Source organism: Pogona vitticeps, chromosome 14 (assembly GCF_051106095.1).
Source record: "Pogona vitticeps strain Pit_001003342236 chromosome 14, PviZW2.1, whole genome shotgun sequence".
Classification (NCBI taxonomy): domain Eukaryota; kingdom Metazoa; phylum Chordata; class Lepidosauria; order Squamata; family Agamidae; genus Pogona; species Pogona vitticeps.
The window spans coordinates 12799361-12824919 of NC_135796.1; the positions used below are offsets into that span (position 1 = coordinate 12799361).

Sequence of the window (25559 nt, forward strand, 5' to 3'; positions counted from 1 at the left end):
GGCCATTGGCGGAGAGGAATCCCGGCGAAAGGAGCCTCATTTGGGGGGGGACGAGTGAGAGAGTTATTTAAAGATGGCGGCGGTGGCGGCAACGGTCAGCCGAAGGCGACTTTTGTGAGGCGGAGGTGACTTAAAAAAAAGAGGGGAAAGGAAAAGAGAAGGTTCCCCGGGACGGCGAAAAAGAGGCGAAGGGAGGAAGAAAAAGACGACGACGGTGGTGGCGGCGACTCTGCTGCTGAGCCTTCCTTCCTCCCACAGGCCCGGTTTCTTCCCCCCCACTTTGGTGAGGGAGGAGGCGACCAAAAGTGAGCCCTAGAGAAAGAGAAAGCGCGGCAGGGACACGCCGGGCATGGCCCAGGTGGGTGCCGGACCCGTGGGCTCCGGCAGGGCGCGGTGAGGAGAGCGGGGCCTTGCGCGGCCTGGCCGCCTCTCTCGCCGCCTCAGGCCCGCCTCCCTCTTTTTCCTCAGCCAGAGTCCTCCTCCGCCTCTGGGAGGGTGTGTTGGCGGCGGGGGTGGGTGGGGATAACGTCACTTTCCATCTCCCTCAGCCTTGCCTGCTAGCCTCCTTCCTCGAGGTCGTCTCTTCTTTCCCCACCCCAAATTTCCTGTCACGAACCCAAGGAGGGGGTTGGGGGCTCCCAAAGCGGGCCTCTCCTCTGTGCCCCCCTTTGGAAGGGGCTCCTCTTTCTCTTTTTGTCCGTCAGGGGAGGTCATGGGGGGGCTTCTTTATGTTATGCTCCAGTCATGACTTCCAGACTGTTATAAAAAAAGTAGATGGCATCTTTTTGGTAGCCTCGACTATGACGGACCCATTTAAGATTTGTCTAAATGTTGGTTCACTGTTCAGCTGTTGATTCTGTAGGTCTGCTCTGAGTGCCACTGGTAATTGGGTTGCTGTTTGTACCTGTGGTATGGTCATAAAACACTGTTGAAACAGATGCCAGGTCTACTTTCTCTATTAATGTCAATTTAAAATATTATTAACATTTTAATATTTTTAATACATAAAAGGGTGGAAAAGGCTTTCATCGGCTTAATTTGGCTTGTTTGAGCTTTGATGATCATAAGAATAGGTTCATTGAAGACAAGTGTTTTAAATCTTTGCTAGCACTCCTATGTGGCCACACTTGTTGATCCTTACTGTTTGACTTGATAAATATATACAGTGGTGCCTCGCTAGATTATCCTTTCCACTGAAATCGCTGTTTAGTGAAATCATTGTCTAGCAAAAAGCATTTCCCCATTGGAATGCATTGAAACCTGTTTAATGCGTTCCAATGGGGAAGAATCATCGTTGTCTAGCGAAGAGCGGCCATAGGAAAACCGCTTTGCGAGCCACCAATCAGCTGTTTAAATCGCTGTCTTGTGAAGCTTGGGTCCCAAAAACACCTGTTTTGCGAGCACGGAGGGAGCTGTCAAAATCGTTGTCTAGCGAAAATTGGTTTGCGAAGCAGGGACCAAACATTGTCCAGCAAAATTCCCCCATAGGAATCCACTGTTTGCGAATCGCTGTAGCGACAGCAAAATGTCAATGTCTAGCGAAAAAACTCATGCGGGGTAACTGTCTAGCGAGGCACCACTGTATAGCAAGGTTGCTTTAGGTTAGATATGAGCTAGCATCACAACATTGACTATTTTTTCTGCATTATAGAAAGGATGCCTTGCTAGAGAAGGCTTATCATTCCTGTGCTCTGTATGGCACCTAACTCGCTGATTTCATGTCTGTCACACAACTGCTGGCCTGGAGTGGTTATAGTGATGATACAGTGGACCCTCTACTTACGGAATTAATCCGTATTGGAACGGTGGCTGCAAGTCGAAAAGTCTGTAGGTCGAATCTCCATTGACCTACAATGCATTGAAAACCGATTAATCCCATAACTGGCAGTTTTTATTCTATTTTTGTTCCATTTTGGGTTTTTTTCTGGTCTGTAAGTCGATTCTCTGGCTGCAAGTCGAATCTAAATTTTGCGGCCAGAGAAGTCTGTAACTCGAAAAGTCTGTAAGTCGAGCCGTTTGTAAGTCGAGGGTCCACTGTATGTGGCAGTCTACCTCCATGACTAAGGATGTGTGTCTGACATTAATGAGAAAACCTGGATGATAGTTGCATTAATAAAGCTGATTTTAATTTGCATTACTCTGTAGTACATATCAAGTCAAACAGTAAGGATCAGCAATTTCTGAACTGGTGTATTCCCTATTCCAGCGTTTATTCTTAGCTAAAAAGATATCGGAGTTCAGGAGAAGACATTATGCATTTATAAAACAAAGGACCTTTTTTCTGTTGGTACTTCAAAATTTCTGAGGGAGATACAGTTGCCATCAACTGTAAAATTTCCTTGTTTGGCCAGGCCAGAAATTCTCCCAAAGTTCATAGACAAGAGTTATCTCTATAAACTTCAAAGTTCTATTTACCAGACCCTCCCCTTAATTTTTTCTTGCCAAATATGCTAAGCCACATTAATATAGTAGCCATTTGAATCTATTCCCCTTATCTTAAGCAGATTCTTAATTAATCCCACCTCTGGGGAAGTTTGCACTATTTAGTTCCAGTCTCCTGAGCTCTGATATCTTTTTAGCTAAGAATAAATGTTGGAATAAGGGAATACACCAGTTAAGTCATCAGAACTTCAAGTGTAACCTTGTAGAGTGGTGTAAGAGACTTGCTTTGGGCTGGGATACTATCCTTGTTACAATTTATCTGTCTTCATTCTCCAATTTATGATATGCATGTTAACCTTGCACTCAGTTCCCCTCACTTTATCAGAAAAAGCTTGGAAGTGAGAGAAGGGTTCTGTTGGCCATCCCATGTTAAATATTGTTGACTTTATATTGGAAAAAACATTGCATGGAAAGCACCATGTTATAATAAATGTAGGAAACTTTGGAATTACACTGGTGATCTTACCAAACGTGGTAAAGAGAATATGTGTGTTTAGGCAATTTTTTCCTTCTGTATGCTACATCTTTGTGTTATGGCAATTAGATTATATTTGATACTATTTCTGCTGGTCTGGCCTTTGCATTGTGTTGTATCTTTCTCCTTAACTTTCATTGAAGCAATAGTTATTATTTCCAGTTTATATAAGCAGGAGCTTTCTTCCAGTTTATTCAGATGGGAAGTTTTTTCAGTATTTTATGCTTCTCAGAGCAGGAATGGAAGTATTCTTCCTGATAATCAATCCATGTTTCTTTCTCCTAAATGTACCTAACTGAGGGCATTTGTATCTTCCTTATTCTCCCAATTTTTCAGATTTGTTTGTCCATTGAAAAAATTGTGGACAGTAATTTTGTTATGAGGTTATTTTGGGTGGGGGGGTGTTTGAAATCATCATAGACTTAAGGCTTTTTATTTTTTCATTACACTAGGCGAAGTTCTGGATTGACAATCTGGATTTATTAAATGAGCAAAGGAAAATAATCCCTTTATTTTCACATAACCAGGAGGACTTTAAACTTTCTCTTACACAGAGAGACTTGGAGTAATCGCTTAGCTGTAGGCAAGAAATTCCCATCTGTCCACAGTCATTGCAGAGGGAATGTAATTTTAATTTAATTTTTAAAAACAGCCTGGGAAAGAACAATAAGCTGTGTTTTGGCAGAGGTTCTTCAGAGGTAATACACTTTTTGTGCAGAATCCATAAACATAAATGTACTTGCTGGATTTCTTTCAGTAAGTGTAAGAAAGTTTCACTAACCACAGAATACTCAACTTCTATTATTTCAAGTTGGACAAATTACTGTGTTCTGATGCGTTTTGTCACATGTGGCACAAGAATCCTAAATTGAGAGTATGTGAGTAATAATAGTTAAAGGTTCCTCATGCAAGGTACATGGTTTACTTAGAATGAAAATGTTTTTCTAAAGCCATGATTTCTGTATAACAGTATTAGTTTAGCAACCCATCACTAGACAGTAAAGGAAAATAACACTTTTTGTGTTATTGCACAGTGTTTTTGCACTGTTCTATTTAAAAATATTTAATCAGTGTCATCCAGTTATAATACTGTCATTATTACTGTCAATATTGTCATATTATGTTTTAGAACATCCTCTTGGTTGTGATGTTGCTTAATAACATTTGGGTAAAACACATTATTCTGATTTTTTTGTAGCAGATTGTACTAACTTAATCATAGAGCAAAAGAAAGTTGAAGCTTTTCAGTGACAATACATTTTTTTCCTTTGTAGATTGAAAGAAGAAAAGGACACCTCTACGTGCGGCCAGTGAAGATGCTCTTTACCTCGACATCAGCTATTTAAGCTGAATGCATTGTGATTTCCAGTAATTGAGACAGTGGTTCTGAAAGCTGTCTACATTAATGAAAAGAACAATGTAGTCAGCTTAATTGTATCATCAAGTTTTGCAAATTGAATAGAGCATGACAGATCCTCTCTTGACGGACTTCTGCATGTTAGGAGTATAGATTTATTTACTTTTTTTTAATTTAAAGCCTTGTTGTTTGTAAGTTTTTAAGTATGGAAAATTACGAAAGTGCACCTCCCCTTCCAAAAGAGCCAGCAACAGAAGTGAATGTGGAGAACCATTCTTGTCCCCCACCATTGCCGCCTAATGAACAGCCTCCACCACCTCCCCTGCAAACGTCCAGTGACGCAGAGGTAATGGACGTTGGCTCTGGTGGTGATGGACAGTCAGATACCCCTGCTGGGGACACACAGACTGTCGGCAGGACACAGCTTCTCACAAAAGGATCTTCATGCTACAAAAGTCGTCTTATCATAGATCCTAATAGTGACCAAAGCCCAAGAACTGCTCGTCATGCGCCTTCAGTTAGAAAGTTCACCCCTGATCTTAAGTTGCTTAAAGATGTAAAGATAAGTGTTAGCTTTACAGAGAGCTGCAGAAGTAAAGACAGAAAAGTTCTGTACACTGGAGCAGAGCAAGTCTATGAGACAGATTCAGATTTAGGTATTAATAATGTCAATGGGGATGTGCATGCTTGTCCTCTCGCTGGGGGTAGTAATGGTCAAGCTGCATGTGTAGGTGGTGAAAACGATGACAAAAAGGAGGATGAAAATGATGTAGATCAGGAAAAGCGAGTGGAGTATGCAGTTCTGGATGATTTAGAAGATTTTACTGACAATTTGATGGAAATAGATGAAGAAGGAGGGTTTACATCTAAAGCAATCGTTCAGAGAGACAAAGTGGATGAAGAAACATTGAACTATTCTTATGAGGTAAGCATTTCTATTTCACATTTCAGAAGGAATAAAAAATATAGAGGATTTACGTGTAAAATGTCTGTGAATGAAGGATTTGGGGGGTGGTGAGTAGGGAATAAATTTGCATAACAATCCAGAAAATAGTAGGCAGTGCTAAGAATGAACAGGTTGTATTATGTTTCATGTCAGTGTGTTGGCTTTTCTCTACTTGAATATCATGACAGTTAAGTTACTAATCACGGGTGAGAATCCTGGTGTGGAATTACACTGACATTTGTGGTTTGTGTAAATTCCATCTGGATTGCTGCTAATTAATAGGAGGCTGCTTAGATTTTTGGGGTCACACCTTGGATTGCAAGGAGCAATTTGTAAATTAGCAGCAATTTGCCACTGCACTTTGTAAAATAACAGTAGGAGTCGGGTTGTTGCTTAAAAATGTGCCTTGCTCACCTTATAATGATAGACATTTATATACTTACATACATTAACCCTTAAGATCAGCATAAGTGGAAGAGAATAGCTGCAGGGGTGTAGTATCTAACCATTTATTTTTCAGGATGAATTTGATAATGATGTGGATGCTCTGCTGGAAGAAGGCCTCTGTGTTCCTAAAAAAAGGAGAATTGATGAGAAATACGGAGGGGAGAGTGACCACCAGTCTGATGGAGAAACTACTGTGCAACCAATGATGACCAAAATCAAAACTGTTCTTAAAAGTAAGCTAGTTATAGCATTTATTTTTTGCAACTATAATGAGATGAGTATTGCAACCCATGGTATAAATATACACAATGGCTCTGGGGTTGTTCAAGCAAGAATTTTCTGTATCCTTTCAAGCCAACATTACCTGTGTGTGATAGCACCCCTGTTTTTGATTTCTCAAAAACGGGGATGTCTATGGTGTGTTGCCATAAATTGCTGATGGTTAGATATTGGAGGATTAAGTAAACTTGGAGAGTCTCATAAGCAGCATAGACCTCTCTTGCATTGTAATGCTTTTTGTTTTTAATTCTGAAAGAAGAACATTTTAAGTGGACAGTGAGCATTGTTTGTAATGGATTCGCAAAGACTTTCACGGCCGAAATCTAATGGTTGTTGTGGGTTTTTCAGGCTCTCTGGCCATGTTCTGAAGGTTGTTCTTCCTAACGTTTCGCCAGTCTCTGTGGCCGGCATCTTCAGAGGACAGCACTCTGTGCTTTGGTCTGTGCACAGACCAGATAGGTTCACTACTATCTGTAATTTCACAAATCTGCACTGGGGCTTGGAACCTATTCCCCCGCAGATTTAGGGGTCCTATTTTAGTTCTCAATTTTTGCCCTGTTGCTGAAAATTGACACTTATGCACTTTAGAAGAACTTTAAATTAATGTTGATAGTTTAAGTGGTATACAGATATCTGTTCTATCTGATTGCTTCTTTACACCGATGAGTAAAGTACAGTATAGAATGTTCCAGGTCAAATATATAAAACTAGGATTTCTTTTGAGCACCCTAAAGCAAGCGGAGGTTTTAAGTGTGGGATAATTTTCGTTAGTTACTCCCTTGATGGAAGGGAAGAAGGTAAATTATTCCATCTGGTATAAGAGTATGGAATATTTTTAGAACTGCACAGCTGGAAGGGAACCTATGAATCACTGAGTCCAGCCCTTGTCAAGGGAGGAATGAAACTCCTAAACTCTGGCTCTGCAGCCAGAGACCTAGACCATTCGGCTATCAGCAAAGACAGGTTGGCGTTGAAAAGCAAACTAGTTGAAAATCTGCCAGTATTCTGAAAATCTAGAAATTAATGCCAGTGAATAAGTTCAAATTTTCTTTTTCTTTTCACCTTAATTTTTTTTTGAATAATGCTTAGAGAAGGCTTGTACAGTTAGTATTCTTTTTAATTTTTTTAAAGGTCGTGGCCGGCCTCCTACAGAGCCTTTGCCTGATGGATGGATCATGACATTCCATAATTCAGGCATTCCTGTATATCTGCACAGAGAATCCAGAGTTGTTACCTGGTCCAGACCTTATTTCTTGGGAACAGGAAGCATAAGGGTATGATTTGGACTTCAGTAAATTTCTGAATTCATAGTCATTAGATTTTAAAAAGTTCTTCCAAAGTTTTTTTTATTTGCTGCAAAACTATTCCCGTTGACATAGAGTTGCTGTATTTATTTGCTTTGGAGGGCGTTTTTCTTTGAAGCTGCCTGCTTGGGGGTTTCCTGGGGGTACCCAGTTTCTTAGTGCAGGAAGACAGGATGCTGTGGTAAATAGACCTTTAATATGAGCCTGCTGGGCTTGTGTTCCTTTTAGTATTAGCAGGAGAAATAATGATATTGAACTATTAGCAGTTTAACAAAGGAAATTGTATTAAAACTTAAAGGAAACAATATAGCAGTCTGGTGTACAGTCTTCCTTGAAATGGAAACTTTGTTTCAATAGCAGTAAATAATAGGATTCTCAGTCACATGATGCTCTAGTTGCAAATCAGTAATTGGTTGTTAACAAAAAAGTTATTCACTGAAATAAACATATAATTCCAGAACACTTTGCATGTATTTATGTACATGTACACCTGTGCATATATACACAGTTCCATATACTATGAAAAACATGTTGAAAATGCTCTATAATCATAGAAGCAGGTTTTATAGTTTACATGTAATGAGCTTTAGAACAAATATTTAAGTTCTTCGTATGGTGAAATCAGTCAAAATAACAGACTTGCACTCATTTGCTTGTTGCAACCAGAGTAGACCCATTGACTCAGTTGCTGATGGCTTCTATAACTGCTGCTAATTCAGTGGGGCTACTGTTGCTAGCAGTTGGCCAGTATTGTGAAGCCATGCCATTGGCAGAAATCCAGTTGTGCAAATAATATAACTTTTAGACTCATTGCTGTAAGTTAAGAAACCTTTGTAGGCATTCTGTGTTGCACAGTAAGTCATGTGACTCAGTATACAGCAGATATAGTCTATGGAGATTTCTTATTTAGGGCCCTTTGCTTCCCAAAGTTATGGTGTTTGCCTAAGTGCAACAGCTTTCAACAAGTGAATGGTAATGTGAGTATGGGGCATGCACTGAAAACCTTTGAATGAGGCTAGATTTGCATTTGTAGTCTTATTCTCCTGGTTTAACATGCTGATGTTTATTTGCAGAAACATGATCCTCCTTTGAGTAGCATTCCTTGTTTGCATTATAAGAAAATGAAGGAAAATGAGGAAAGGGAACAAAACAATGACATAACCCCAAATGGTGAGGTGTCGCCTGTAAAACTCTTAGATAAGTCTGTAGAATTGGACTGCCAAACAGAGGAGCCGGACTCCACTGCTGCCGATTCTGGGACTTTAGAAGAGAGAGACCCCTCGGGGGGAGATGCAGCACAAGGAGCCTTAGGTCAAGTTAAGGCCAAAGTTGAGGTGTGCAAAGATGAATCTGTAGGTAAGTGCTGAAAAATGTGATTTTGGGGGCTTCAAGAATCTGCACCTACATTACATGAAATTGATATGAAACCTGTGAATTGAAAAATTCAAACCTTAGGAGATGCCTGAGAGTTATACTCACAATGTTAAACATAGTGACAGTTTACTACGTTTTATCTTCATGATTTCTGTTTTAGTTTTAAACCAGATGTTGCTTCTATATGAGTGCTTTAAATCAAATTCACATATATATGTTTGAATAGGCTGTGGAAAAGTCCACACGGACAGATTAGGTACGCAATATAACAATTCTTCCCTGTCACCCTGAATTTCAAATACTCAGTTTGTGTACTGCAATCAACATTGTAGTACTCTTAGGCCATTTCCACAGTGAAAGGAACAATCAAGTAGCCTTGAGTTTCATTCAGATGTTGTTACACATACAATCTTCCTGTAAACTGTATCATTCTGTGTTTTTATTCAGCATACTGGGTCTGTATCAGACCACATGCACTTAGATCCATTCATAACAATGTCCCAGCTTTTTATGGAATGAGTAAAACAACCAAGACTGGTTACCCCTTTTTCTAGATCTTGAAGATTTTAGACATTACCTTGAAAAACGTTTTGATTTTGAACAAGTAACTGTAAAAAAGTTCAGAACCTGGGCTGAGAGACGGCAGTTCAACCGTGAGATGAAGAGGAAGCAAGCAGAGTCTGAGCGCCCAATTTTGCCAGCCAATCAGAAACTTATTACCTTGTCTGTACAAGATGCACCCACAAAGAAAGGTAGGTTTTTTTAATGTATTAATTTTGTTTACAGTTTTGAGCTTCAGAGTTCTGTTTAACTTTGAAAAGTGTGGGATTTATATTTGACTCCATGTTAGAAAAACATAGTGCCCTTGCCTGGATCCTATGCTTAATATTCAGATTGCTGCTTTGGGTACTTAAGGACTTAGTTATGGCCATTTGGGGCTTCGAGCTGTTGTGCTACATTAAACTGCTTCTGATATTTTCAAGGATTTAAAAAGCAGTTTGACATGTAAGTTCCACACCCACCTCATCTTTGTTTGATAAAACTTAAGTCCAGAGGCAGCTTGTGCAAAATGAATGTGGTGTCAGTCTTCATTTTTTGTTCTGCAGTGTAAGAATAGTACAGATATGGATCATATTTGTCATTTGTACAAGTTGTAAAAAGAGGAAGGTGTGGAACTCAGTAGCAGAGCACTTGCTTTGCGTGTGGAAGGTTCTATAGAACAGGTAAAACTTTTGCCTGAGCCTCTTGGAAAGCTGTTGCAGGTCGGTGTAGACAGTCCAAAGTTGAATGGATTGTAGAACTGCCTCTTTAATAAATAAGGCAAGTTCCGATGTACAGTAGCTGTGAAGTATTCATTTATTCGTCTTTGTACATCAAACATCTGTCCTGAAGATGTTGGTAGCAAATGGTTTTTATACTGAAAGAAGGAGTAGGATATCAACCTTCTGCCCGATCAGTAGACATGCCTATTTTTATTTCTTGTGTGTTCTAAGATGTGGGAAGTGGGTTTGTGGTCTGCCTTTAACCCTTTCTTTTGAGAAAACAAAGAAAAAATTGGTTGCTCAATTTTGGAGAATGTATCCTGATTCCTACACCAGTTAGTTATAAAAGTGTGTTTCTGGAGATGCTCCTTACATGCTCTTGAACATGGAGTCCTTAGGATTTAAGCAGTTGCACCTCATGCTGGTCCAGCGTAGCTGCTGGTTTCTCTACTATTTGGAAAGGTTACTTTTAAAGAATTCTCCAGCCGCTATAACAGCTGGCTAGATAATATTAGAAGCTGTATTAGAAGCTGTAGTAGAAGGCTGACATTTACACTGCTTTGCGATCAGGGCCCTCTCAAACTAGGTCATGTTACATAGAGATGAGCATGAATCGGCAGAGAAACAGGTATTCAATGGATCCCAGCCCCTATCTTCTTCAGTGGGTATTATTTATTTATTTATTTATTTACAATATTTTTTAGCCGCACCATTGCCAGTGGCTTCTGAGCGGTATCCACTCATAGGCAGCATCCTGGCTTCCCTGCCCCACCACCTCCAAGTGCTGCCCCCCAAGTTGGCACCTGCTGGAGGAGACAGGGTTAGGAATGGTTAAACATTTGTTTTTCCAAAGGGCAAACCAGCACAAAACACGAAACTAGTGGTTCGTGCCCACCTCTAGTGCTAGAACAGTGAACTCCCGAATGACTCAAAACTGTATTTTTGAAATGTCTTTCTATTTCTAGAGTTTGTTATTAATCCCAATGGGAAGTCTGAAGTTTGCATTCTGCATGAATATATGCAACGAGTACTGAAGGTTCGACCTGTTTACAATTTCTTTGAATGTGGTAAGTCATCAGCATGGCATGTTTGATGAGGTAGTTTTACTTGTAATATATGATTAGCACCTCTAGGTTTCAGCTAAGTATTTCAGAAAATTGACAGCGTTGTGTGAGAGGGTCTTCCTCTTGCTGCAAAATCTGAGACTGCTAATTTGAAAGGTGCCCTCCCTCGATAGCAGGCCTGATCTAAAATTTTCATGTTGAGTGCTGGAACATTTGATGTATCACTTGAAATTTATTCAGATTCCAATAGCTTTTCCAGTAGTTGTGTTACAATGGAATGACATAGGAGATTGATGACTTTTATTCAGTGACAGAAGCAGCATTCCTGTGTGATGTGCAAGTACTTATCATTCTACATAGGGAGGGTGTATTGCTTTCAGACATCTTGTTAATGTAAGAAATGCACTTGTTCTAAATATTGTGACTTCAGCGTCTTTGCTCTTCTCTCCTTAAAGAGAACCCAAGTGAGCCTTTTGGAGCCTCAGTTATTATTGATGGAGTGACTTATGGGGCAGGAACTGCCAGCAGCAAGAAACTTGCCAAAAATAAAGCTGGTAATGTAAACACATATTGAATGTTTGTAATTAGTGGCTAGTGTCAATAAGGCTGCAATGCAACTAGGATTATGCCAATGTGTGCAAATTTTACATGTGTTTACCTTTCACGTATAGAATTGAGTGCGACATCCTTAATGAAAAAAATGTTGTATGAATTGTGAGATTGAAATGCAGAGCTGTGTTGTGACCGTCTGAAATTTTTAGTGTAATGAGCTTAGGAGAAACTCTTAGCTTTTGAGAGTGATAAAGCAACGCTGTTGATGGGCAGTGGTTGGTGATTTGAGGTTGAAGGCAACAGCTTCACTTTCCCAGTATTGCTTAGGGTTCTTAGCCAGCGGGAGTGAAACAGATCACAGTCTTGGCACGTGGTATCTTTCTTTCGCCTTTCTGCTCTGCTCTCATCTAGTTTTCTCCAAGCTGATGTTCTCCGTGTGTTTCAGACTTTCACTCTTTTCCAGCCCCAGCTAACATGGCCAGTGGGGAGGCATCATGGCAGCTAAAACCCCTGTAGGGCAAAAAGTGGGGGAGACTGCACTGTCCTGTATCCATGGTTCTTGGCCAGAACTCTAGTGAAATGGATATACAGTTTCAGGGGAGGGGGGTGATTATGGTTGTGGCACTTAATGTTGATTCTTTGAATGTTGCACACAGACATCTGATGCTGACATTCAAAAGATTTTCCTGCAAAATACAGTTGTCCACAACAGGAGCACAGAAATCTTTCCCCCACTTTTGAAAAAAAGTTTTTACACTGTTTTATGATCTGCATTCTTGGGGGGAAAGTTTAGTGTTGTGGAATGTATAATTACAACAGGCACCAACCCCTTCAATTACTTATTCTTTCAGCCCGAGCAACACTGGAAATCCTCATCCCTGATTTTGTTAAACAGACCTCTGAGGAAAAGCCCAAAGATAGTGAGGAACTAGAGGTATTGTTTACAGTCCTCTGCATGTTTACTTGGAAGTAAGTCCCATTAAGTTCAGTAAATGCAACTTGAATCCCAGTGAATTCACATACTCCAAGTATGTGTGTAAGACTGTGACTTCAAACAGAACCTAATCAATTGTTTTGTGTTAATTTAAAATGCCAGTGTGTTCATTTTCTTTCGGTAATGATACGGTTTTGTGTTTCAGAATTAAGTGTGCTTTTGAGATAACATTCTAATTATCAGGTTAATATTTTTTAAATAGTAACAGTCAAATCATTGAAAGTTTTTTAAGCTAACTGTCCCCAGAAAGCAAACATGTATTCATGTTAAAACTAGACTGCAATTATAGTCATTATAATTAAGAAGAATATTTCATTGAATTCAGTGGGACTTACTTCTGAGCAGAAAAGGACAGGATTGCAGTGCACCTATTTTTACCAGTTTTCAGTGCCTTCATTTTTTTAAAAAAACAGAAGTGTGTTCAGCTGTCCTGTGTTGAAATATTTACTAATATTGTAATAAATTATTTTCCAAATAAAAATTTATAATGTGTTTGAAGGTAACCTTTTAAATTGTTCTTAGGCAATAAATTACTGTTTGACCATTGAATGAAGACCTGCCAATTTTTGTTACAGTATTTTAACCATATCAGTATTGAGGACTCACGGGTATACGAACTGACCAGTAAGGCTGGACTCCTATCTCCATATCAAATTCTCCATGAGTGCCTTAAAAGGTAAGGTGGTGTGTTCCTTTTTAATACGGTTTGTAGATTGGGAAAGTTATCTTAACAGGTATTGGTAAAGACCAGTTAACAGTCTCATTTCCTCATTTGTCTTTTCATAACCCACAAATAGTGAGCAGTGCTGGCCTTGGAATGCTTGAAGGTAGCTGTTCACCTCTGATAGCTGTTTTTAAAAGCCTTATTGCTGCACATCCACTCTTTATGAGTTATGACTGGACACTGCAGTCAGCCATTTTAATACAGTGGTGCCCCGCATAGCGAGATTAATCCATTCCGGATTAATCGTTGCTATCCGGAAACATCATAAAACGAAATGGGAAAACCCATAGGAACGCATTAAACTCTGTTTAATGCGTTCCTATCAGGGGAAAACTCACCATTGAGCGAAGATTCCCCATCCGACCACCATTTTCGCGTCCTCGGTAAGCGAGGGCAGGGCGCAGAAACGCTGCGGGCAGCCATTTTAGGCACCCAGCGGCCATTTTGGAACCGCCGATCAGCTGTTTAAAAAACCATCGCAATGCGAAGATCGGTAAGCGAAACGCTTAGTGATCATCGCAATGCGATGTTTTGGCACTTAAAACATCGCAATGCGATCGCATTAGCGATCCCAAAAAACAGATCGCTATGCGGATTCGTTAAACGGTGCGCTCATTATGCGAGGCACCACTGTATATGCTTTCACATGAAGGTACAATAAATACTTTTGGAGGGAGATCAGTAGTTGAATATTTTCCCAGGGAGGTCAGCAGTAATTATTCATTTTATAGTGTAATGCCAGTTAAAGATGGAGCTTCCTGAAAAGTGAGCTTCCTGCTGATAATATTTTCTATTACAACCCAGAATGCTCACTTTGCTATGTATGCGGTGGAGAGTTTTTCTTTTTTAAAAAGCTTGATGATGTGTTGAAAGGATTCAAATAGACTTGTATATCTTGTAGTGATAAATAAGCAAATATGGTAACATGTAATGCCAATAAAGGTTTCTGTATGTATGTATGGTAACATCAGTGATTGAACACTTATCTTTCCAGAATGACCAATTGCTTTTGTGTGGCTGAAATACTGTTGCTTAGTATAGTAAGTTGCGTTAGAGTCGGCTCATTGAATACTTGGACATTTTGTGAGTCAACTTCTCTGTAATTTCCATTGATTCAGATTGGCCTAATTTAGCTTAAATGTTAGCTAAAATTATAAGGCACAACATGGCAAGGAATAAAAGATGTAGGTGAATGTGGAAGTGAAGATAAGTTCAAACAGAATGTTTCAACAAGGTGCCACTGTGAGTTAAAATGTTTGACTTCAGTAGGAATGTCTGTTTTTTATTTCTCCCTTCATATGTTAAAGGCCTACTTTTTTTCCCCTTGGCTGACCAAAAAGATCCGACACAAGTGGCAAGGCATTAGGTTGGCAGAAATACTGACTTGAAAACAGTAGATAATGAGTTTCACTTCTACAGATAGTTTTTCACTAGTCGAAGTCCTGGACTTCTGAGAGAATTTTGGCTTGACACACAGCTAGGCTTAACAGACTCCTTGGCTAAGATGCTAAGAATGTTCTGTATGTTGTTTAGAAATCATGGCATGGGTGACACGTCTATAAAGTTTGAGGTGATTCCTGGTAAAAATCAGAAGAGCGAATATGTGATGACATGTGGAAAGCACACTGTGCGTGGTTGGTGTAAGTATGATGGCTGATTTTATTCCCTTTTAGGGGGGAGGTATTGTACCTCTTTTACATCTTCTTTTTTTCATTGTCCAAAATCTAGTTAGAATTATTTTTCCAAGGTCTTAACTTGCTGCTTATCCTGTATTCTTGTGTATAGTGATGGCTGTGATTATTTTGAATTAATAACAGAAGCACCTGTATTGTAGGACATAAGGCTAAGAAACTAAAATGCTTTTCCTAAGATTTTGGTACTGTTCCAAATAATGGGAATAGCAAAAGGCAAATTTTAGTGGAAAGTAAAAACAGAGGACTGCAGGCCCCATTTTCTTTTGTGATATATGGGTTGTCTTCCCTGTGAATGATTCCTAATGCTAGTGTTTCCCTTCTTTGTTAAGCAGGTTATCTGTGACTTTCTTTGTTTTCTATTAACAACCCAGTAATGACATCCTATGAAAAAGAAAGAATTGTATTGAGAGATTTCTGCTGCTCTCTCCTTACTTTTAATGTTGGTCCAGGTAAAGTTTAGAAAAATCTTAGAGGACTTAGAGTGCATTGATATGGATAGCATAACCTTTCTGAGTTAGTGCATGTTAGACTTCATGGGTTAGATCCAGATTAATATTACAGTAAAATATTGACTTTAGTTCTGTTGAAGAAGTAAATGAGATTTAAGTGCAAATAACAAATCTGGAGTTAACCTCATATTTTCATAATTATTAAAAATCATTGTCTAATATGCTGATGCTGGAAAAGGTTCAAGGTGGCATTATTCATGAGCCACTCACTCTTCCAATTTTTTTTAAAAAAAATTATTTTGCTTTTCATAACCAAGGTTGGTGGGTGATGAAAAGCAAAAAGCCGCCTAGAGTGGTCGAAATGACTAGATAGGTGGGGTATAAATGCAATAAATAAATAAAAAACATGAGCTAAAGGAGGATGGTGCTGTTTGTGAATAGTTCTGAAACTGCACAAAGCTAAGCAGAGCCTGGATTAGTTTTGTTTTCTTAATTTACAAGTATAATTAAACAAAGCTGGCTTCAGAATTCATGTTGTAACTAAGAAGGAGCTGATGCAGTCTTTGAATTAATTAGTACAAAACACTTCCTGCTTTGATTTCATTTGTTGTACATACAAACAAAAGGGGCTGATTCCTAATCTTGTGATTGTGCAGGTAAAAACAAGAGAGTCGGAAAACAGTTGGCTTCTCAGAAAATACTTCAGTTGCTTCATCCACATGTGAAAAATTGGGGCTCTTTGTTGCGCATGTATGGTAGAGAGAGCAGTAAGATGGTTAAGCAGGTAAGAGTTATATTTGTTTTCTGGGCTCATCAGATTTTAAGCCACTGCTTATCTTGACACACTGCAGCTGAAGTCTGAATAATCTTGCTTTATGTGGCATTATATGTCAGGAAACTGATCAGGAGATGAACATTGTTAGTTGATAGCTGAATGGATAGTAAAACGTATCACTTTATTCAGTTACATTTCATAGCAGAGATGCATTGTTCTTATGCCATTTCTTTTAAGTTTAGTTTGCTAAGCATAGTAATTAAAAAAAACTTATTCCTCTGATAGATGAAGTTATTCCCCGTGAGTTCTTCCTTTAGTCTTTAATTATTGCATTTTTATGCAGGAGACGTCGGATAAAAGTGTGATAGAGCTTCAGCAGTATGCCAAAAAGAACAAGCCAAATTTACACATACTGAACAAGTTACAGGAAGAAATGAAGAAACTAGCAAAAGAAAGGGTGAGTGTATGCTTAGTAATCTCATAAACCACCGTTAGCATCTGAAGATTTGCTCATCCTGATTGTCACTCCGTAAAGGATTGTATGAAGGGGCAGTATCCTTTTTTTAAAAAAAATGTAACTGTTGTATTTAGCAAGTCCTGCTCTCAGGAGGAGCTAACATGAAGCTGAAAGGGTGTCCACTTCGACTCATATGTACTGACCTTGAGTGAGATTTTTCCAGTATCCTTGATTATTACGTTGTGTGAGCAACAGTATTTGTGCCTGCTAGTTTCAGGCAAAGCGTTAGTCTTGCAGTCAAGCCTTTTTCTTGTAATGAGTAGCATGCCATGGGCTCTAAGTACAAATTCTACATCTGCATACTTTGCTATATAATGTTTTTTAAGTATCAGCATCTCCCAAAAGGAATGTGTTTACATAGTATTATGTTTGGCTTCTTGCTTTTTTTAGGAGGAAACAAGAAAGAAACCCAAGATGACAATTGTTGAATCTGCTCAGCCTGGCAGTGAACCGCTGTGTACTGTTGATGTGTGACCAGGAAGTGTAACAATTGGGGAGCAATAAATCAAGTGAAGAAAACTAATTTTTCCAACTATTTAATTAAGAATTGGTTTGCTTCACAGTGCAAAATAATGTAACAATCCAAGCAGCTTCAAATGTGCATTCTTCTTTTGCATCATCAGGAGGATAGTATTAGACTTGGTATTTTTTAAACCTCCCAAGGCATACATTATTGAAGAGAGCAAAAATCTGGGAGGGCCAATGTGTAGAATGTGGGTAGCAGGCTTGTTCATGCAGGATAAGGTTAAGTAAGCGTTTCCCCATGTATCCATGCTGTCTTGAATTGCTGTTTGAAAATAAAACTCAGAATGTCTTTGTAAAGAGTGGAACGAATGTATAACAGGAATACAGCTGTGCAGCCTCTTATATGAATATGCTGACAATTTTTTTAAGGAGCTTTCTTGCATTTCAGCACAGAATAATATGCACTGATCAGACACTTTTGACAGCTGTATCAAAACAAGCAATGCCGTGAAGGTTAGGCCAGTAGTTTTGATTGTTCTTTTTTTAAAGGTTTAGGAACATTTAAAATTTGTCTCCACAGTAAGACTATTCCATGGCAGTGTTGAGCACCAAAGTGTCTGCCCTTTAATAGTGTGTATGTGTCATTTTGAAAGCAGATGAAGCCGTGAAGGTTAACATTTAAGAGAAGGAGAAAATTATGTTTTGATTTGCCTGACACAATGCACTTGGTTGTCTCTGGGTGTAGGGGGGGGCGAGTGCGGCTGCCCTGCCATCTCCATCATACGGGTGCCAAGAGGCACCAGAATAATCTGAGAATTTGCAACAGCAGTGCGTTGTAACTTGCTTCTTCTGCCATTAAAAAAACAACCGCTGTGTGGACAGATACAGAGGTTTCCCATAGAATCCTCTACAATATAATTTTATTTAACCCAGCTGGATCTAATTAAGATTTTATTGTGGGAATGGTTCTAGAAAGTATTTGAAGGCCTGGCTTGATTCTTTGAGATTAGGGAAAAAAATCACTGGAGTAATTTTAATTTGTCCTTAAAAATTGTCACTGACTTCGTTTTACTACATGTTTAGCATTTGCAGAGTAGTTTCTGCTGTGGGAACTATAAGAATGTAAACTGGAGTACATCAGGGAGGTCTTCTATAAGACTTGAATAAGTTGTATTGAAATGAAATAAAGAACATGGATATGCAATTTATGTCTTATATACATTTTTTTGAGCTATCCATACTTCGCTACAAGATCGTTGAGCTGAAAAAACATTGTTCTAAAAAGTTGTGGCAACTGAAAAATTCATTCTGGGAATAATTCAGAAACTTTAGCATAGGTAGGTATCCACCCCATCCCATTAATTTAAGCTTTTTTCTAAACCTCTCCAACACATGCGACAATTAACTGTATAAATAAGGTGGTTACCTTAGTGAACTACGTACTCAGCTCACTCGTTGGGTAAGTACAGAAGCCCACTTGTAAATCGGCAAGTTAATTCTGGACACTACTTGGAGGTTTTTGGTACATCATTCATTTGTGCATTACCAAGACTGCATGTCCGTTCCTACTGTGAAATCCATGGAAGTGTTGTATATTATTGCTGGACAATTTAATCCATGTTTCCTGCCTCCAGTACCGAGAGCACATTGTATACATGGGAAATTACATATAATAAATAAAGTACTACACTGGAAACTTTACATTTAATTAAATGCCATTGAACGTTTGCCTAGAATGCTGGGATGTTTCTCCTCTGACCTGCAGGATGCAAATTGATATTTTTCCAATATGCCATGCATCCACCTGGTGGTCTTGGTAGAAATAGTGTGTCCATGTGACTTATAGCTGCCTCTCTTTAGGCAGATAATTTCCACCCTCCTCACCCCACACACAAACCTGCACAGACAGTACTTGCCATTCCCTGCAAATGAATGGCCTTTTCTGGAATGGGAGTCGGCATCTCTTCTTGAAGGCATGCTGTTCTAAGGGCACTGCCCATTCTACAGTGTGGTTCAGTCTGTCTCATTTAGCATATCACTGGGGTAATACTAAAAAATTAGACTTTCCTCAATGCCTTTGAAAGGTTTTTAGAGGTGCATTTCATGCAAAGAAATGCCTTTTCAGCAGCACTTTCAGGACAGATTGTCCCCCTGCCTCATTAGTATGTTTTACAGGTTATCCATAGAGGTCCCATTCTGTGCTTGTCACACTGACCGTTCTGTTTCAGTCTGCCAAGACCAGAATCCTACAGAGGTGACCACTGCCCTTAAAACATCCTGATAGGACATTGTGAACCAAAGGCTAGTACAAATTATGCATTCTTTGAACAAAAAAATTGTATGTTTTGCTACAGCCTCTTTGGCAAGATGTTTAGACAGCACAATTTAACTGCTGGAACAAATAATGTAACTGCTGTTGTCCCCACAAAGCATTCTTGTATTTCTGACATTTACTATTGTGTGAGGTGTGAACAGTCTTGCCTTTGCACATAACCTGCTGCGATAGAAGGTAGATTGTTGCATTAACTCCAGCTTCCGCACAGATACTTTAACAGTATAACTCAAGACATCAGAGTGTTGTGTGATTCTTGTAATTGTGGCCGTTTCTTCTATTTAATCAACTGTAATACAGTAGTTTGGATTCTAACAATGCTTAAAATGCTTAAAGCAAAGCCACCTCAGGCTCCCCTTTTGATTAGCACAATACATTAATCTGGAGAAGCTTCACTAACATGCATCTGTTCCATTCTCTAGAAATAGCTTTTGCTTTGCATATTATGTGCTGCTTAAGAGCTATAAGGTATTCGTTGAATGTTTCGTACTAAGCGCAAGGTTACTAGCTTTGGTGAAAATCAGATGCTGCCCAGTATAAAACAACTAGTTGCTTAATTAACACTTCTAATATACCTGTCTGCTGGAAATACATTCTCTTTTTTGCATTTTCCACATTTGCAAAAACATTTTCTTGAAGCAGTTTACATTATTGTATGCTTGGTTTTGGTGGGAGAACTGGGACATTAATCACTACCTGTAGTTGTCTGTGGGGACAGTTCCTCATTAAGCTAGCCTGTCTGCCATTTGGAACAATTTACAGTGATCAGTTAACTATTGTATTTTGAAAATGAATGTGTCCAACTTTGTTTTCCTGGGCGCTGTGTGAATTTTCTGTTTGAGTACAATTCCTCGATTCCAGTGATCAGTTGGTGCAACTACAAAGCCTATTTCATTGAGCCTCTGTGTTAGGTCCTTTTGAGTACTTGTGTGTTCCCTCAAAATGAAGTCTGAGCAATAAAGTTTGATATTGCATAAGATTCTGTGATTGACTGATACTACAGTTGTTCCTTGACTGCTGCCTTTTAACAATTTCTTTTTCTCCAGGGGGCCATGCTCTGTTTAATAATGGATCTATCGTGGATCTGTGGATATTTAATGAGGATCGTCACCTGGTTGTCTTTAACAGGGCTATACACCACATGCTGCTGAAACACTAACCAAGTCTGGGCTATTTATAAAGTTCTTAGACAATCATAGACAGGAACAAGAACCTGGGGTAATTATGGAGAGGTACCTGTCATGGATCCCTCAGGCTTGATCTGGAATTTGTCAAATTAAAAGTGTTCAATCTGTTTCATTTTGAAGTCCAGCACAATAGGAGAGCGTAAGAGTTGGGGAGACTGATTCAGTACTTTAACATTCAATTTGCCATAACAAATGGAAATATAGAAATCCTACTTCTGAATATTAATAGCCTTTCTTCTGCCCCCTTCCATGGCTCTTTGTTCCTAGCTAAAGTTGAAGTTCAGTGTTTGTTATCCATTGGATTGCTTTGCATAGCTGTAGTAGTCCTCATTTGGCACAATTCTGTAATGACTTCAAGCAGTCTTGATAGAAAACCAAAATCCAGTTACTTACGTCCTCAAATTTTTTTACTTTCGGCTTTTGCCTAAGCCAGACTCCTCTGGAGTTTTATTCTATTTCTTCCTTAAATACTACCACCATTTTGAAGTCCTGGGAACTGGCTAGCTGGTCAGAATTTCTGGAAGAGCATGATGGCAACTGCTCCAAGATCAAAATGGGAAAACAGATCATTCATAGGAACTAACTAGCCCGCAACCATCCTTAGTGAAAACATTCGGTAGCTGCAGACTCTTGGAGCCAGTTTGCATTGTCATCTTCCACAGACCCAGTTGCTTCCCGTTTCACAGTGGCTGCTTTGTTGTGCTTGGGTGCTCCATCCTTTCAAAGAAAAACAGCAGCTCGTAGTGCATGGTGTGAGGGAAGAGATCTACTGCCATTGCTTTCACGGGACGAAAAGCATTTCCTTTGACGCGGTTCGAAGGAGCTCTGCAAAGACTACCAAAGAAAACATGCGAATAGGAGGTTAAAATCTAAGCTTGTTTACACTTGCTGCCTTAGTACCCAGCTTGCCCTTTAAAACCTCCTCCTTTTCCATTTCGGATTCTGGAAGACAGAACTGACAACACAGCACTGCCAAAAGCTACAACCTGTTTTAAGAAATGTCAGCTATCCCTTCTGAGAAAAAAAAAAGAACACATGCCCCACCGGCTCAATTGTAAACTCACTCCACAAAGTTGTTCATAGCAGCTCGAGGGTTACAGGAGACATAAATGAGCTTCTTTAACTGTTCCGCTTTTCGGATGGCAAGAATGACTTTGGAATCTGCAAAGATTTAGACAAAAACTGGAATTAAATCTTGTACTGTATGCGGGCCTGTTTTAAATACAGTGGTGCCCCGCATAGCGAGGTTAATCTGTTTCGGATTAACCGTCACTATGGGGAAACATCGCTATATGGAACGAAAAAAACCATTCCAATGGGCCGCAAACTCACCGTTCAGCGATGTTCCTCCATAGCGCAGGCATTTTGGCGCCCTTGGTAAGCGAGGGCAGGGCACGAAAATGCTGCGCGCGGTCATTTTGGAACCGCCGAACAGCTGTTCCCCCGACATCACAATGCGAAGATTGGTAAGCAAAACACTTACCGATCGTCGCAAAGCGATTTTGCCCATTGGAACTATCAGTATGCGATTGCATTAGCGATCCCAAAAAACGGATCGCTATGCGCATTTGTCGTTAAACAGTGCGCTCGTTATGCGAGGCACCACTGTACTTGACTCTTCCCACCCTGAAGCATTCTGTGGGTGGTGCAGAGGGGGAATGCATCAATACAGGTTCCGCTCTTTCCTTGCCCAGAAAACGGTAGGCGTCGCATCAGTCACACCTCTTTCTGCTCCCACCGCAATCTTTTACTGCTGGTATCACCCAAACGAGAACCTTTTGTGTTGCCTCCATTCTTCTAGCCTAATTATCTTCCAGATGGACCTTTCCCTTGCATTTTATATATGCATGGACACACACCCATTTACTTCTTCATTCTTTGTATCTCTCCTGATCATAGATCTCAACAGACAATCCAAGCCCACAATGAAAGCAATGCCAAAGGCAGCTTTGGAAACATCCACAGCTCCTTCAGATGCTTCCACCTTCTTAGGAAAGCGCACAGCGCACAAACACCCAAACAGCCACAGTAGTTCTCACAGCAAGGAACACATCTCTTAATTTACTTTTGCCCCTCTGTTCTATATCTCCATCTCTTGTTCAGCACTATCCTAAATCCCTGAACGCCAATAAAGGGCACTGAACCAAACTTACGTAACCCTGCTCGTGGAGGATCCACAATCGTAACAGAATTCTCCAGCGCCAAGGAGTTAACAAGATGAGGGACAAGATCTTCAGCTTTTCCACAGTGGAATTCAACGTTACTTAGCCCTAGAAGGAAGGAAACAAGAAGCCTGTGTCTGCTAATCATTCAGTGTAAGCAAATATATCAACACTTCATGCTGTAAAAATGTTAACTTGGTTTTACGTGCTAACGGCATCAGCATCTACCCAGAAGCACGCATGCTTTTTGTACAGGGGAGGATTGTGCAGAAAGAAACAAGCGAGTTTGTGCCTTCAAAGTAACAGGTTTCGGTCCTCCCCGCCCCCAGAAATATTTTAAATGTTAACATTCAAACTCCAAATCATTTTGTTGTGACTTGGAGAATCATGCTTTCTATGGCAATAGAAAGAGATCCACAGGTACGAGGAACACTCTAAAACTATGATTGTGCATTATGCTTTATTTTACCATTAAGCTGAGCATTGGCTTTGGCATCTTCCACAGCTTCTTGACAAAGCTCAATTCCAGTAACTTTCTTCACTTTCTGCAAGACAGAAGCAGCAACGTGCACATTGCACAAAACATAAGCAGACTTGGGAATTCCAAGCAACATCATATGTGCTTTGTAGAATCTCTGCTCTGGCAGTTTCTGAAGCAAACTTTACAATGGAGGGTCCTGGCCAGCCTTGTGTTCAGCTGCTCTTGAACTGCCCATGTTTTTTTTTAAATCTCAGACATTTTAATGTTACCACCCCTTTTAGACACCAAGTTAATGTCCTAAATCCATAACTTCAATGCAAGAGGGAAAACAATTCAAAGTTTTGAACCTTCCAGGAAAACCCTTGAATTTAACTATGTAACTCATATAGTCAGGTGGACAGTGCAGTGGTTTAGATATCTGGCTGCAGAGCCAGAAGTTGGGAGTTCGATTCCCCATTGCACCTCATGGGAGAAGAGGAAAGCTGCACAGTTCCAGAGTGCCCTCAGAGGAAGGGAATGGGAAATCACGTCTGTGTATTCTCTACCTGGAAGATGTTGAAAAGAGTTGCCATAAATTAGAATCCATTTGATGGCACAAGATTGATTATAGCCCGGTAGTGTTCTGGGTATTATCTGTCTCTTAACAACAATAAGGATTCTGAAGCTAGACTAATTTCTTGGGAACACGAAATAGACGACTTAGTTTCCTTGATACTGAATATGTTATTTTTACCTTGGCAAGTGAAATTCCAATTGTTCCAGTTCCACAGCAGACATCCAGCACGGTTGTGTCTTGGTCCACCTGAGCCCAGTCCTGAATGACCGAGTACAGAACCTCAGCAGCCAGTGTGTTTACCTGTGAAATTCCAGTGTTCATATAATAGTGTCAGAATGTGTAGCCTGTATAATTAAAATTGTAAACCGCCCGGAGAGTGCTTGTAGCGCTATGGGGCGGTATATAAGTCCAATAAATAAATAAATAAATAAATCCAGCAGAAGCAGATCAAAGCCCCAAGAAAGCTGCCGTTGTCAAACAGAACCCCCAAGGCAAGTGGGGACTGAATCTCCTGCACAGTATTTAAGATGAAGTTGTATCTATAAAAGCTTACTTTAGAACATGGGTACATCATGCAAAAGAGTGTCACACCAGTGAATCCTTTCAAACACACTCTAGAGGCTAAGGAGGAGCAATATACAAAATAGAACCTGGATGAGATCTGACAATGAACCATGGCTTCTTGTCACATCTAATTTGGACCAATCTCTCTACTTCATAAGCAGGAGTGGAACCTCCCTATGAAAGCACAGACACCCTTTGATCAAATACAGTGGTGCCTCGCTTAACGAGCGCTTCGTTTAACGATGAATTCGCTTAGCGATGACTTTTTCAGAGCATTTTTGCGCTCCGTTTAACAATGGTCCCTATGGGCGATTTTTGCTTAGTGATGTTGGAACCATGCTTCGCATAACGATTAAATTTTTGGGTCCCCTGTTTCACTTAACAATGGTTTAAACAGCCTCATGTTTGCTGTTTTTTAAATGTTATAAAGTTAAAGTTTACTGTTTAAAATGTTTGAAATCATAAAGTGCACTTAATAAGCCCTCTGTTAACCAAATTTGACTTTGTTCTGGCTCTTTTTAAATTTGTTGTTGAATTTTTTCCCCCATTGAGATGCATTGAATAGGTTTCAATACATTTCAGTTGCGGAACTGTGTTTCGCTTAGCGATGTTTCCTATGGCAATTTTCGCTTAAGGACGGCAATTCGTTCCTATTGGAACGGATTATCCAGTTTTCAATGCATTTCAATGGGAAACCGCGTTTCGCTTAGCGATGTTTTCACTTAGCGATGAATTTTTTTGAACCAATTAAAATCTTTAAGCGAGGCACCACTGTACCCCTCTCTGGTATCCATTGAAGGGAGCTCAGGTCCGAACTGTGTCTCCTGGAGGCCAGCCAAGACCATGTGTAATACGTAGGGCAGATGGGATTACATGCCCTGCCACCTGTGCGGACTTGGCAAGATGTACGGTTGCCACATCAAGACCAGAAAGAAGGACTGCTAAATTATGTCTGAGTATACATTTTAAAAATGCACAACTATAAAAGGAATGATATTTGCACATGAACTACTTCATTACCTATGTCATATCTGAAACTAGGTGTGTACATAACAACACTGTTTTCTGACAATGCTGTATCTGACCCTCCAGCCAAATAAGTTTTTAAAACCACACAAGTGTAGATAACACAAGACACAAGGCCTTTTGGTGCCCTT

The 25559-nt window shown here is 39.8% G+C and overlaps 2 protein-coding genes across 6 annotated transcripts in view; one reads left to right on the forward strand and one right to left on the reverse strand.

Annotated features, from left to right (window-relative positions):
• On the forward strand, positions 1-18324 carry DGCR8 (DGCR8 microprocessor complex subunit). Of its 4 annotated transcripts, none has more exons than XM_020809899.3 (14): positions 1-305; positions 4192-5199; positions 5741-5900; positions 7078-7220; positions 8324-8606; positions 9179-9376; positions 10852-10953; positions 11406-11504; positions 12354-12436; positions 13072-13172; positions 14754-14860; positions 16020-16147; positions 16482-16595; positions 17046-18324. In XM_020809899.3, exons 2-14 carry the CDS (start codon positions 4480-4482, stop codon positions 17127-17129), a joined length of 2322 nt encoding a protein of 773 aa, XP_020665558.2. In that variant the 5' UTR covers positions 1-305; positions 4192-4479; the 3' UTR covers positions 17130-18324. The 4 variants fall into 4 exon arrangements, 3 of the variants coding, with proteins under 3 accessions (XP_020665558.2, XP_020665557.2, XP_020665560.2); XR_013539221.1 differs by having other exon boundaries at positions 28-358; positions 12354-12471; XM_020809898.3 differs by having other exon boundaries at positions 28-358.
• TRMT2A (tRNA methyltransferase 2A) overlaps positions 17176-25559 on the reverse strand; it is a 17511-nt gene continuing 9127 nt past the window's right edge. For both annotated transcript variants that reach the window (XM_072983229.2, XM_072983230.2), the window contains exons 8-12: positions 24016-24138; positions 23271-23346; positions 22793-22909; positions 21704-21800; positions 17176-21473 (exon numbers count right to left, since the gene is read on the reverse strand). In XM_072983229.2, the coding sequence (XP_072839330.2) occupies positions 21320-21473; positions 21704-21800; positions 22793-22909; positions 23271-23346; positions 24016-24138 (567 nt within the window). In that variant the 3' untranslated portion in view covers positions 17176-21319. The remainder of the gene's footprint in view (positions 21474-21703; positions 21801-22792; positions 22910-23270; positions 23347-24015; positions 24139-25559) is intronic.